Source organism: Cardiocondyla obscurior, linkage group LG01 (assembly GCF_019399895.1).
Source record: "Cardiocondyla obscurior isolate alpha-2009 linkage group LG01, Cobs3.1, whole genome shotgun sequence".
Lineage (NCBI taxonomy): Eukaryota > Metazoa > Arthropoda > Insecta > Hymenoptera > Formicidae > Cardiocondyla > Cardiocondyla obscurior.
Genome location: NC_091864.1, coordinates 8,746,859 through 8,760,852, shown reverse-complemented (window position 1 = coordinate 8,760,852; position 13,994 = coordinate 8,746,859). Strand labels below are relative to the sequence as shown.

The following is a 13,994-nucleotide window of genomic DNA, read 5'->3' as shown; positions in this document are numbered from 1 at the left end:
CAAGAGATTTGCGAATTTCCCAAGAATTGCGATTATCAAGAGATGGTTTTGCAATATCGATCGTATAGAATTTCGCACTTTGGTGCCTGGGATGTCCAGAATACGTACGTACTCGTAGACTAGTTTTTCGGATATAATAATACTGACTTCATTATAATAATAAATGAATAAATTGGAATACAGTGAGTCGTGCGACTGGTTTGATTCGCGGGAATCTTTCTGTACGGTGGACGCTAATGTATCGACGCTATGTGCTCTGATGCTTTGACTCGCTAGCTCACACTTCCAATGATTCTTAACAGATAACATCGCAAAAAATTGATACGCAAGGTAAGTTTCAAAACATTTTTTAAAACTTTAGACAATGCAAGATTCTCGTCGGTTGTGTTTTCATAATACTTTATGAATTGTAAGAGTATAGATGTTCAATCCGATGGTGTATTGGTTCCTTGATAGTTCGCCATATCAATAACAGAGCGTGCTAGAATCAAGTTCCCGGTTTTCTACCGGTCCGGTTTTTCGCCTTAGGATACTGGCTAGATGCTCCTGGCTGTGCTCTTGAGGTATAAATCACTATGGAAACGACAATTGCGAGCTTCACCTCGCTCCTTTCCCTTCGCTTTCCACGACCTAATGTTCTTTCTTTCTCTCCCTCCCGGTCTTTCGCCTTCCTTTTTCTCTGTTCCCATCTGTCTTTAAAGCAATCCATAGGTCTCAGTGGTGCTCTAATTTTTCTTGACAAAATAAGGGCTTCATAAATCACGATCTTATTTGTATTAACTGAATAGCAGACTACTGTAAAAGCCAAGTGTTTAATCTGAAAATTAAATCTAATTTTAAGCATCAATTTTCAACGTGAAACAGCAATATTTATTTTACTCAGAGTTATCCTTTATTTGGCGTTGATTGCCTTTTGTACGTTTTTCAAATTAACATGTAAAATATATTTCTTTCGATGCAATCTGAACTCTATGCATTTGATTGCAAAAAATTGTTAATTGTATGATGTATTGATAACACATATTTCTGGTTTTTGTATTCTTTTTTTTTACCTACTTATTACCTGTGTTGTCTTTATCACAAGTTTCCTTGGTTTCCAGCGACCTTCTAATATCTCAAGCGGTTCACAACCGGATTTTAGACGCCTGGCATTCCCGTGCGATGTTTACCACGAGGGGTTTGCAGCGAGAAAATAACGCGTTCGAGATCGGCCGAGCACTAAAGAATGTCTTTTCAGAAGAATACTAGAATAAGATGCAGAATATATGCGACTCGTGCAGGTATAGCTTAGATATGCACCGTTTACATTGTAGAAAACTAAAGAAAATTAGTTAGAAGGTAGGTGAGAAACGATTTTCGATCTCTTATGTTTCAACAAAGTTGAATTATTGAGATCAAAACTGTATTGTATTTCTTATTTTCTAGATTCTTGTTCCATGATGAAACTATAACCTGTATGAACTATTGTTTTTGATGGCGTGCAAAATAAACCATCGCTGCGCCAGCTTTTCGCTCAAGATGCTGTTGGGAGAAAGATAAAGAAAAGATGAAGTTCAAGGTTACTCACACGCTTGCTGTTGCGCAACACAATCGGTGCCCTGTACCTGTTGAATTCGCCAACGATGAGTTTATCGCGAATATTCGAAATACAGCAATGCATAACTCGTAAAGGAATCACTATATATTAAGAATTTTACGATGGACAAAGGTAATCTCGGTTTCAGGTCATTTTGAAATTGCATTGTATTTCTAAGAAAATTTTGTAAACTAGAATTTTGGAGTGTTGAGCTTGTAGATTTTTTAACTGCCAGTAAAGACGAGTAAAATTTTCGTTTTTTAAGTTCCAATATAAAATAATGAGAACGTTCTGTCTCAGATTTTTAATTTACAGAAAGAAATAGTATTAAAAACAAGAGAATTAAATTGTTTCTTACATAGAAAATATAAAATCTTAAATTTTTATCAATTGTAAGATTTATACGTGTTTACATTAAGTTGATAAGAAATTAATGTTATTTTTGCAATTTACACACTCACGTTATGTTTCGCTAAAAATTAAATCACGGTAATAAACATGCTTTTTATGCTTCTAATACTTTTCAAATGCATTTCTTCAAAATTAGCATACAATCAAAATTCTTCGAATTTTCAGGTAATTTACTCTTTTATTTCAGGTAAGAAGGGGACATTCTTAACTGCCTTAGAACGGCTTTTTGATTCGCAGTGGTGCTCAAATTTTTCAAAATAAAGAGATTTGGTATATATAATTTATTTTCAATTTGGTATATAATTCATTCTTTGAATTCGATACTTTATAACGACCGTAATATGATACAGGGACGCCACTTTTTTACGAGCTGATAAAAGAAGAATCCGACATTCATCTCGTTCATTTCGCGGAAGCGTAGCGAGCGAACGCATTTTACTCAAGAATATGGCATTCGCCTTCCGGTATATATGTCTCTTCTCTAATATCGAAAGAAAGAAAGAGAGGAGGAGAAAAAGAGAGAGAGAAAAGAAAGAGAGATAAAAAAAGAGAGAGAGAGGGAGATGTTTTACTACCGCTCTCAGGCTGCTATCCAGAAACGTCTCTCCGCGGTCGCTTCGCTGTCCGCTCTTTGCTTCGAAAATCGCATCTTTCTTTGTTGTGATCCCCGGACGCCTTGGGAAAAAGCGTCCCTTCTCTCGCCCCTCTTTAAGGGCCTCACAGAGAGACGGTAACTGTCTGCCTGCGAGCAAGAAATGGAAAGGGAAGGAGAGAACCCGAGAACGCAGGAAGAAGAATGACCGAGGAGTTAAACGAAGGTGAGAGAAGAAGAGAGAGAATGGCGGTACAGGGCCCCTTCTCCGAGAATACCCCTACTACAAGTGAGGCCGCTAATGCCATTCTCGACGGACGCATCACTCCGCTTTCCGGCTTCGTGGACGACGTTTGTGTCTCTTTGGACGAAGAAGAGAAGGAAATTTCCACGGGGACCGGTCCTGAGAAACAGGAAAATTGGACAACGTGGGATCATCTTCTACGCCCGTCTAGCGGCCCTGGATGGGTTTGAATTCAGTCCACGTTTCACGATTATATGCGTGACTAGATCCACACTCATCCAAGGATACTGGACCTGTGCTGAGGCGAGGAGAGCGCGAACGGCCGTGCGCGCGCGCGCATTCGCGCGTGAGGACCAACACACCTGTTCTTCTCTTCTCTTGAGGCTTCTGGGAAAAGTGATATCGCGAGGTAAATGAGGGACAAGTCGAAGAAAGGATAAAGAGAGGGAGAGAGAAAGAAATAGAGAAAGGTTCGAAGCTACGCAGCGGTATCATGAGGTAACGGTCGCAGACGCGAGGTCGCGATTTCTCACGAATCTCCTCCATCGCGCAGATTCGAAACCGGTATAATAATCTCCGCGCGCGCTCGCCCGTGTCGCCGCCGCCGCCGCCGCCAAGACATGATGCCTAAATGGCGTCGTGAACGCGTCGAAGGTAGTCTCTTCAGGATGCTCCAATAAACATAAGTACATATTTATAAATCTGAAGCTGAATCTCGAAAATTTTTTTCTCAGCGCTTTTTGTGATTGAGCTTTAGATCTTCTGCATAGAGATATGCTTCAAAACAATCTTTTCAGTATGTTCACGGTAGTAAAGCGTCAAAAATGAAACTTTGGAAATTATACCGGTCTCAAATTTGCCTACCCATTCTCGCTTTCACGTGTCACTCGAGTCTGCGCGAATTCTATTACGCTTAGAAACGCAACCTTGGGGCCTTCAAGAAACATGCAAAAATGCAAGCAAAACGAAACCTGCATTTAAAATTACTTAGATTAAAATCGCAACGTCGATCGTTTTTATTTGCTTTAATTTCGTTAAAAGTTTTATGTGCTTTGATCGACGCCAATTAATTTTTTGTCTTTCTTGAATTTTATGGCTTTAACGTGGCGTATTTTTTACTTTCGTCTTGCAATTATATTGAGAGGATGCACGTGCATGTATATTCGATCGCGAAACGCGAACGTTGACGAAACTTGATGCATTCCTGAGTGGAGGAGCCAATGGCCGTGGGATTCCCTTTCAGTTTCTTTGTGTGTGAACACCTGCCGCGCTTTCCCCTCCAACCTTCTCTCCTCCTTTTACCACGGCAGCGGCAACAATCCTGCCCTTAACTCCCCCTTCTCTTTTTCTCTTCTCTCATCCACCGCCCTCCCGCCATCCTTCCCGAATAACGGTAAAAACTCGTCCGTACCCCCGAATGAACGAGATTTCCTTCTTTCTGTACGCTCGAATGAAAAATTTGCAAATTTTACCCTCGCAATTATGCTTTTTAATATTAGGATTTACAATATACAGTCCAGTTTCGTTTTATTTTACATTTAAATAAATAAATTTATGTATATGCTATGTATATACATATATATATATACATATATTTATATATGTATATGTATATGTGTATTTTACAATTATTGTTTCATGTATGGTACAAACCATGCATTTGTGTCGTAAAATAAAAAATATCACAATTTATCTCGTCTTATTTAAATTTTTTTAATAGAATTTAACAGTTTTTCAGTAATGCAAGCTGTACTATGTAGACGAAAATTGTGATTTATAACGTTGATTAACGTGAGAGAAATACTTTTTTACGATACGCAATATTTAAATCTATATTGACAATGACAATGCGCTCCATAAATCGTAGACCTATTCTTAAACTAATAGACATTCTTTTCTTCGCCCTGGCGAGAAGAAAAAATTGTATTGAGAATTAATTATGAAGGCTTCAGCATTCGTGGCAGGTTATCGTGAAGATCGTTAATCCTTCCGAATTAACATTGTATTGTATAACTAAAGGTATATTGACAAGATCATTAAATCTGCAGCGCAGAGTTCTTCGGTTTATTTTTTCGGCTTTCATAATTTGTATCAAGTACTCTGAGATTCTAGACTCAATTGCGCTATACGGAGATGGTCTTCTTGATTGTCTGTGTCTTCCTGCGAAATATCCGGATCCGATCGGATCTCCTCCAATGCTTGTTTAATTTGCGCTTGTAATTGTCCGGCCACTTTACGTACTGCCGTATGATTTTGCTTGATCTGTTTCGCATAAGAGAGCATGCCGTCCCACGGAGCTGCGCTCGTATGCACAAGATACAGCTCTTTCCACAATTGAATACTGATGGGTGCAACGCTAGGCCAAATCACTCCTGGATTCGGCTCGTATAATGGATTTATCCACTGTTCCAAAACGTCTGGTTGATTCATATACGACCATAAACTGTAAGTTCGCTCAGAAAGCCGCAATTTTATCCTTTCTGCTTCTGAATCACCTGAACAAAGAGGTATTTAATATATATGCATTTCCATTTACTACATATTATGTATACAAATGTAATTTGATATATTTTAACGATTTATTTAATTTTTACGTAGTAGAGTTTGTGATATAATTATTTTCATGTGCAGCACTTTACGTAAGCGTAAAAAAATTTTGTATCAAGAAACAAATTTTAGAAAAATATATAATTAAAATAAGACAGAAATAAAAATAAATAGGAATAAGTAATAATTCACATACCTAAAAATGTACCATAGTTCGAGGAATAAGCATGTTTGTATAATTCGATAAGCAAATCCATGGTATACTCGAAGCTGAATTGAAATTGAAAATGCAGCTGATACAAGCAATCAAGGAAAAGCAGGAAACTCGGCGCGTGTGTCGAATTTTGCGAGCTTGAAGATTGATATGCTCCGCAACGAGTTCGACTGAAAAATTGATGACCGGCTTGTAACCACTCGCGTTCTATGAGCGCTTGAAGTCCTCGTACCGTTCGACAATCAGGATTCAGTATTGCCTGAGCCAAGCTAGTTACGACCAACGTAGAATCTCTGCCTGTACTGCCTATAAAATAAAATCGTGTAACATTATTATTACACGATCAAAATCTCAAAAAAGGACACGATGTATTTTGGTTTAATTATTAAATATTACGATATTAATATTTGTAATATACCCACCGTGCACTAGTACAGCTGCGGCTTCTTGATGCAGACATTGCGCAGTTACGCAAGCAGCATTTAGAGCACTCTGTACAGCAGTTAGCCATCCGCTACTATCCAGCTTCGATAGCCACTGTGAAGTGGAACTATTTACATCATTACAAGCTTCTATTAATTTGTAGAAACTGTCGGCTAAATCGTTCGGTCGAGGAACTGCTTTATGTACTTTGCGCCATTGCGGATAAGCTGCATCTATTTCCGTGCCACCGCCTCGCGCTCTAGCACTTTGCGCCTGATTAACTGATCTTGTATCCACTATGTAACTGCACATGAAAATCAATAGTTATAACAAATAACAAAAAATATAAATTAATTAAAAAATAATTGTATATTTACCCACGTCTTCCAGGACCAAGAACTGCATTTAATAGTTTTTCATCTTCTTTGCATCTCTTACCAGTAGCACCGCATAACGGCTGACTGCTTCTCATCAATATGCTCTATATAAAAAAAAAAGTTTAATTTTATTTAATTTTAATTTATGTTTTTTTTTAGTTAGAAAATAACACAGGACTTTAAAATAATATATGACTCACTCCTCCCTCATGTCTATAACATAAAACAGGGAATCTTCCGCCATCTCTAAAGCCAGCAGAAGCTATTACAACTTTATCATCTACTTGTCGTGGAACTATAACTGCCGATGGATATGAATTGCAAATTTTGTAATCCTTATTTAAATAACTGATACGCCATTCATCTCCATGAGCTGCTAACAACCTGGACCATTCAGAAACAGGTGCAAATGCTGTCCATCCATCTTCTATTTGTACCATGATATTGTTGGTTGATTGTGGTCGATAGAAAAAGGGATATTGCAGAGTTTGATCTGTAAAATAAAATAATAATTATACATCTAATTCTCACACAATGTTACAGATATTAACAAATTACCTAGCGATATTAATTTTTCTATGGACAATATAGCATTGATTAAATCATTAGTAGACCCAATATCTAATTGTAGGATTTGAAAGTCCTTGCATTTTAATATTATGCTACCGCCTGTGTTTTGAGTATTCAGTTTCTTTTCTATGACATCAATATTTCTGTTCATCAGCTAAAAAGAAAAGAAATTATAAGCATTATAATATTAATAATAAATTCTCCAATATATTATTATCTATAAGCATAGAAAATTAATTGTTTATCTATGCCTACCCAAAGCTCTTGTCCATCATTCTGCCTGGAGGACAAGATAAGGTGGTGACCACTAATGCACAGTGTTCCATCCATGCTCTTATTATTGCCATCGCTCTTATCGACCAACACGACATTGTCGACTTGAGGAATTAATATGTTATCACCGATGTGATCGCCCATTATAGCCTTGACTCCGCTCTACGCGATGGCCGATGAATTTTTTAATGAAGTACGAACACTTTGACAGAACAACATAACCTAAGCCATCACCTACTCCAAACTGTCGCGACAGGATTTGCGGGACATAATTCGTCACGTTGACCTCGATTACTCCTTTAGAAGATTCACACTTCTACGAGTAAACCCGATTCAATTGCTTTTTTCATCAGGTGTTTTATTTATCTTGGTAGTGACTAGATAACGTTACAGCTGGTGTGCGCCTTGTTTACTATCTCTAGGCGATCCGTAATCAACGTATTCCCCGTGCATCGCTTCGCTCGCGATATCGCAATCTGTCCGCCACAGTGGGGAAACTGGAGGAAGTAAAAGGAGAGAAAAAGAGAGAGAGAGAAAAAGAGAAATAGGTGATGTTAGAGTATGGCACTGCGCACCATATGACGTGATGATCACATAACCTATCGAGTAAACCGAATGACACTGAGGAACGGCGTTGTATTGTCTCGAACCTCCTGAAAGAAGACCAAATAGAAAATATAGCACTAACTAAAAGAAGAGGTTATTGTGCCACATCAGACACTGATAGAAGCACAAAAATTTGGAAAAAAAAAAAAAAAGACCAAATAGAAGAACAAGAAACTAAACCACTAAAATGACAGATTTTCTAATCTAAGAATAAGGGTGACTTTAAAACGATAAATCTCGGAGCTCAGGTAAGTCCGACGCTTTTAATCAACGGATTCGTTAAATTTCGCAAAATCCCGTCAAATAAGCTCAAATTCATCGAAATTGAGGGTGGTGGAGGCATTCCTAAGTTTTATTGAGATATTAAACATTTATTGATTAAATAATTCAACATAATTTTTTAGATAATTAAAAGAAACGATTGAAGTACTGAACGTGTAAAACCTTGCTATACGAGTCCAATTATGGTAATTATTATCTCGCAAAAAAACAATGCATACTATTTTTCGTTTTTTTTTTTATAATATAAATATAGCAAAATTTGCACTTTTTAAGTAATTTTTTTTACATATTAGTTATATTATTTTTCTATACAAGTATTTTTGAACAGGATTATGCAGTTACTTGTGAAACCCAAACTGATAAAGTTAAACACAAGAATGAAGATATTGACTCATTTGTACATAAAAAATCAAGTAAGAAGTCCAAATCTAAAAAGAAAAAAGGGAATAAAAAGGAAAGTAAAAAACATAAGAAAAGGAGAAGACAGTACTCATCAAGTAGTAGTAGTAGTAGTAGCAGTGTAAGTATCAAAGATTTTCTTATATTTGATTATAAAATATTTATGTAAGATTATAATATAAAATTTATAAAATTTATTAACAAAAAAAATTTTTAGAAAGATGACAACAGTGACAAATTTGAATGGGTAGAGAAAAATGATGGAAATCAAAGCTTGTTGAGCACTACTGGAAATCTTATCTGCAAAATACAAGAAAATCAAGTTAAACGTGACGAATGGATGAATGTGGAAAGTTTTATACCGAATTTATCAAAGCCCAATGCAAAATTGCAAAAATGTGATACAACAGAAAGAGATAGGGCTGAAATTTTGAATAAACCAGGGCAAAGTAGCAGAGAATTGAATCCATACTGGAAAAATGGAGGTGATGGATTACCTCAAAATTATTTAGAAAAATCTATTAATCATCAGATTTTGGATGCAAATTGGCTGAAAAAAAGTCTTCAACGTGCTAAGGAGCAAGCTCTTCAAGATGGTAAATCTCTGGAGGAGGTAGTTGCCGAACGTTGGGGTGTAAGTTTTAATTTAAAAATAATTTGAATAAAAGCTCATATTAATTATTAATTATGCGCATTAAATAATATATCTTTTTAGTCCTTGGATACTTTAAAGGAAATGATAATTAAAGCAGAAAGAATATCCAATGCTGAACAAAATAAACTACATCACAAAAGATCACATAATGACAGAAGTGACAAGAATTCTTATAGAATTTCTAAAAAGACAAAGCATTCTAGATCAAGATCTAGAAGTAGAGAAGGTGCCGAGAAATACAATAAATTGGACTACTCATTACAATGCCGCACGGTATTGAAACAGACTTATCAAAAGCCCAAAGATGATGATGATTATTATCAACAGGCTACACCTGTTAGTAATCGTGTCAAGAACTGGAAGAAAGATAAAAATCTTGAAAAAGAACGTGATATTGTTAAGTTATCCAAATCCGAATCAAAAGAAAGTTTTGATTTAGGAAACATTAACAATGCAAACGAAATAGATGAATGTAAAAACGTCGATGAGCATGTTTTAACTGAAGCAGAAATGAATAAATTAGGAGCAAGAATCGTTAAAGCTGAATTAATGGGTGATGATGTACGGTATTCTATTAAATGTTATTAAATTTTTAACTTGTTTTAATCTTAAATTTACTTTCTAAAATAAATCTGTCTAGAAATTGGCAATGCAACTTAAAACCCAGTTGGAATATGCAAGAAAACACCTTGTATTATGTAATTTTAATGTACAAGAAAGTAGCGTAATTCTTACGAGAACGGATGCAAAAGGTACTTTTTTTTTTTTTTATGATGCAAATAAAATAGTAAACGATGAAAATATGTATATTAGGTATTGCAAGACCGATACAACCTAGAAGCAGTCAGTTAAAGCAGGAAAAGCACAAAAAGAAAAAAATTGCAGAAACACACATCTCCGGCGAGAGAGTACGTCATTTCATAGATGATGATAAATATTCCTTACAAGAGATGGTGAGTGATCGAAATAAGTAAACCTAAAATGCTGCTAGTCATTTTAATGCAAGAATATAAATTTTTATTGCAGTTTCAACGAGAGAAAGGAAGATCTGCGAGTGAAGACGATGCGATTTTTGCCAAACTCGCCTCTACAGTAAGTCGTTCATCCAAAATCAAATTTAAAATTGTTGAGCAAATTAATATTGAAATGGAAATAACAATGTCTCCTTTTGCAGCGCATGGATCGCATGGATGAAACATTCGAACGAAAAATTGCACAAACAGATTTGGAAGCAAGACAGGACAAGTTGGATCGTATACAGGCAATTAAAGAACACAAGGATTTATCGAAATCTATGGACAATTGCTTATGGTGCTTGGATTCCAAAAATATGTTAAAGCACTTGATTGTCACAATGGATTGTGCAATTAGTTTAAGTTTGCCTGCTTGTGCCTCCTTAAGCACAGGCCATTGTATATTGACACCTGTGCAGCACGTGGCATGTCAGTTACAACTAGACGAAGATGTGTGGAATAGGCTAAAAGTAATTTTTTTTTTTACGTAGTTTCGAAATATCGTATTATTTTACGATGTGACATCAAACCGCATAACGTGCATTTTTTTACAGGAATTAAAAAGAACGTTGACAAAAATGTTTATGGCGGAAAATCTTTACCCGATATTTTTTGAAATGTATAAAAGATGTAGTAAGTTTTCACACATGCAATTAGAATGTATTCCATTGCCGAAAGAAATTGGCGAATTGGCACCGATGTATTTTAAGGCAAGTAAAACACTATAGGATCTATATTGTAGACAAAACTTTAATAATGCTTGGATTAATTTTATTTTATGTAGAAAGCTTTGTTAGAATGTGAAACTGAGTGGTCCGTAAATAAAAAAATTGTCGATCTAGCAAATAAAGGTATACGCCACGCTATACCAAATGGTTTATCATATTTTATGGTAGAATTTGCTTCGCATCCTGGTTACGCTCACGTAATTGAGGATGATAAAATGTTTCCACAGAATTTTGCCCAGGTATGTGAAATGCAACTGTTAAAACTATTTATTTTAAAACATTTACACTTTATAAATTAACGTATGTCCGTACGTTTTTCTTTTTAGGAAATAATAGGTGGGATGCTAGACTTGGATCATGAACTATGGCGGAAACCAAAAAGACAAAGCTTTGAAGAGCAAAGAGTAAAGGTATTAGAGTTTACAGAAAAATGGAAAAAATATAATTTCTCGTAATTATAAATTTAATTTATGTGTACTTTTTATTTTTAAACGAATTTGGCATCTGTACATTGTTAATAAACATGTATTTAATGTATGTTACATGTGTAATATCGTCTTTATTATCTAGCAAGAAAAGATTAATTGTAAAATTATTTTACTATAATTATCGTTAAACATACAAGCTAAGATCTTCCTGAAATTTTATTATGTTATGTGTTATATTAGATTTATAGTATTGTAGTATTTATCATTTGATTAATTAGTATTTAACTTGCTGCTTTGGTGTAAAAATAAACTCGCATATTAGCTAAGTAAATTCATTATTTTTTATTATTCCTAATTTTTACATTAGCAATATACTTCTTTAACAGGATTTTTTGTCGTATTTCTTCATCTTAATTTGCATTTCCATTCTTATTTATTAAGTCTGTTTTAAGCATAATTACTTTGCAAGTATAAGTATCCATTTTTGCCTAGTCACCGATTATCTATAGTATAATTAGTTAATTATTCATACACCTAGCAAAGTAAACTAAGACCGTTAAGATAAGACAATAAAATAATAAACCGACAGTCTCGTATCGACGGGCATTACGCTAAGAAATGTAGCTCATTTAAAATGAAAAGAAAGATATGGATTGGAATTGAAATAGTGGAATAAATGTGGTTCTGACGCTCTATAATCATCACCGTGACTATCTCGAATAAGATAACCTCGATAAATAGGACGATAAATAGAAGAGCTATGATTTAGATTGGAAATAGAACTTCGCACTATAGGTATTATTTTAATTATTAATTATATTATTATTAAATAACAAAAAGAGAATAATAAATCAATGCTTGAATATTTAAACTTTATTTCGTAGTTGATCTAAAAGATTTAGAGAATCACTCAACATCGTACTTGTGATAAATTGACAGTCGAGATTTGCAGTAAATGAAAGGGTTAAGTTTTTTTTCATTCTGTTCATCACCAATTATCACTTGAGACTTTTCTTAATCTATTTTATCAGTCTGTTTAACTAATCACTATAAATTTCATAAATTAATTCTAAATTATATACAAAACAGGTAAGCTGCTTTCTTTTTCGTAAGTATTAATATGTGGCAAGCTCTAAAAATATATTGTTTCAGAAAATAAGATTTTTCGAATTCAGCAAGACGTACGAAGAGAGCAACAGAAATGACAGAGGTGGAAAAATTTAAGGAAATAAAATTACCTGTGCCATGGGGTTACATTGCTGGCAAAACCTATGGTTCCTCTGACGGAAAGGCAGTCTTGGTAGTACATGGCTGGCTAGATAATTCAGGATCTTTTACTAGATTGATGAAGTATCTACCAAAAGAGTTATTTTATTATGTTTGCATAGATTTACCTGGCCATGGATGGTCATCATCTTTTCCATCTTGGATGATTATAGATGTGATGGATTATGCACACACAATACACTTTATCTTAGAAGCACTGCAGTGGAAAACGTGCATTTATATAGGGCACAGCATGGGAGCGCAAGTAGGTTTACTATTCAGTACTCTTCATCCGCACAGAATCGAAAAATTAATTTCTTTTGATGGGGTTCTTATGAATTTCCTCGATAGAGGTTTTGTATCATATTTTAAAGTCGCATCTGCAGCTTCAAAAAAAGCTTGCCAAGCTGAAGAAACACAGTCCTTCACTAAAGATGAAATGTTGCACGCTTTTAAGAATTTAAGAGTTTCGTCTTTAAATTCGGAAGCTGCCCATGCGATATATGAGCGTGCAGTTACAAAAGTGAATGACAAGTATATATATAACAGAGACGTGCGATTAAAAAATAATCCTTTTTCACTTTTGAACATGAATGATTGCCAGGATTTTAATAACATACTTTCAATTCCAATATACCTTTTTGTTCCATCTCATGGTATTATTGTTTTTAATGATGTACTTGGTGAGTTAGTACTCAAAACAATGAGAGCTAAAACTATGTTAAAGATAATTTATGTAGATGGAAATCATGACACTCATAATAATAATCCCGAAAAAGTTGCACCGTTTATATGTAGAATACTGAATAATAACAATATTAGTAAATTGTAAATGATTTTGTGTACTTGTACTACACGTGTAGATTGTCCAATATGTACATATGTATATTAAGGTGTTATGAATTGTTTAATGTCAGTAGCAGAAATGTGGAATAATTGAATTAATTTTGTTTAACTCAATTTATTCGATTGTTAGCTAAAATTATTTGCGCGATACTGACAAAACGCCTGTTATTAAAATTCATACAATAATTTTCGGACGACCGATTACTTAATTGTGCAATTTCAAAGTATGTGCAATTGTAATTATTTTAAAGAAATTAATATAAGAATTATAACAAATGTTCAAATGTAATAACGCGCGCGAAGTACGCGCTCTGTAATCTGTTATAATTGCTATTAAAAAGTATATTAACGAATAAATAAATAATATTTAATCCTCAATTACAATTAAACAAAAATGGTAATTTAATCAGTTGAGAAATTCAAAGTAAAAAAAATATTAAATCTGTCAATCCTGAAATTTATCTGTACCGAGACTTCGAAAACGTTCGAAAAGTATCAGTAGAATGAGCAAGAAAAAAGTGGTCAAAGTCATGCTGTCGTTCTT

General features: G+C 34.6%; 3 protein-coding genes and 1 long non-coding RNA gene across 4 annotated transcripts; 3 read left to right on the top strand and 1 right to left on the bottom strand.

The window, feature by feature from the left end:
* The first annotated feature begins 123 nt into the window (after positions 1-123).
* LOC139104999 (uncharacterized) lies at positions 124-2,672 on the top strand. The gene is made up of 5 exons (XR_011546111.1): positions 124-563; positions 1,101-1,338; positions 1,426-1,708; positions 2,175-2,257; positions 2,338-2,672. It is a non-coding gene; the product is annotated as an uncharacterized lncRNA (long non-coding RNA).
* Positions 2,673-4,441: 1,769 nt separating this feature from the next.
* LOC139104809 (myotubularin-related protein 9) lies at positions 4,442-7,371 on the bottom strand. Its single transcript, XM_070660523.1, has 7 exons — positions 7,210-7,371; positions 6,943-7,108; positions 6,585-6,877; positions 6,385-6,488; positions 6,007-6,311; positions 5,567-5,890; positions 4,442-5,318 (listed from the first exon to the last, which is right to left on the bottom strand). Exons 1-7 carry the CDS (start codon positions 7,369-7,371, stop codon positions 4,915-4,917), a joined length of 1,758 nt encoding a protein of 585 aa, XP_070516624.1. The 3' UTR covers positions 4,442-4,914.
* A 570-nt stretch (positions 7,372-7,941) lies between these two features.
* LOC139104778 (CWF19-like protein 2) lies at positions 7,942-12,427 on the top strand. Its single transcript, XM_070660487.1, has 13 exons — positions 7,942-8,081; positions 8,238-8,300; positions 8,444-8,635; positions 8,732-9,148; positions 9,230-9,730; positions 9,810-9,921; positions 9,983-10,122; positions 10,196-10,261; positions 10,344-10,652; positions 10,737-10,892; positions 10,967-11,149; positions 11,237-12,133; positions 12,223-12,427. The coding sequence occupies exons 2-12, from the start codon at positions 8,298-8,300 to the stop codon at positions 11,363-11,365; spliced, it is 2,208 nt and encodes a 735-aa protein (XP_070516588.1). The 5' UTR covers positions 7,942-8,081; positions 8,238-8,297; the 3' UTR covers positions 11,366-12,133; positions 12,223-12,427.
* A 112-nt stretch (positions 12,428-12,539) lies between these two features.
* Positions 12,540-13,436, top strand: LOC139108621 (serine hydrolase-like protein). Its single transcript, XM_070667468.1, has one exon. It carries the CDS (start codon positions 12,540-12,542, stop codon positions 13,434-13,436), a length of 897 nt encoding a protein of 298 aa, XP_070523569.1.
* The last annotated feature ends 558 nt before the right edge of the window (positions 13,437-13,994 follow it).

Bases quoted from the DNA above. Each gene is read 5' to 3' on its own strand.
- LOC139108621 (XM_070667468.1), top strand. From the start codon at position 12,540: ATGACAGAGGTGGAAAAATTTAAGGAAATAAAATTACCTGTGCCATGG.
- LOC139104809 (XM_070660523.1), bottom strand. From the start codon at position 7,371: ATGGGCGATCACATCGGTGATAACATATTAATTCCTCAAGTCGACAAT. The intron at 7,109-7,209 runs GTAGGCATAGAT...TTTTCTTTTTAG, and splicing joins ATGATGGACAAGAGCTTTGG to CTGATGAACAGAAATATTGA. The intron at 5,891-6,006 runs GTGGGTATATTA...TTTATTTTATAG, and splicing joins CGCAGCTGTACTAGTGCACG to GCAGTACAGGCAGAGATTCT.
- LOC139104778 (XM_070660487.1), top strand. The intron at 9,922-9,982 runs GTACTTTTTTTT...TATGTATATTAG, and splicing joins TACGAGAACGGATGCAAAAG to GTATTGCAAGACCGATACAA. The intron at 10,123-10,195 runs GTGAGTGATCGA...TTTTTATTGCAG, and splicing joins AATATTCCTTACAAGAGATG to TTTCAACGAGAGAAAGGAAG.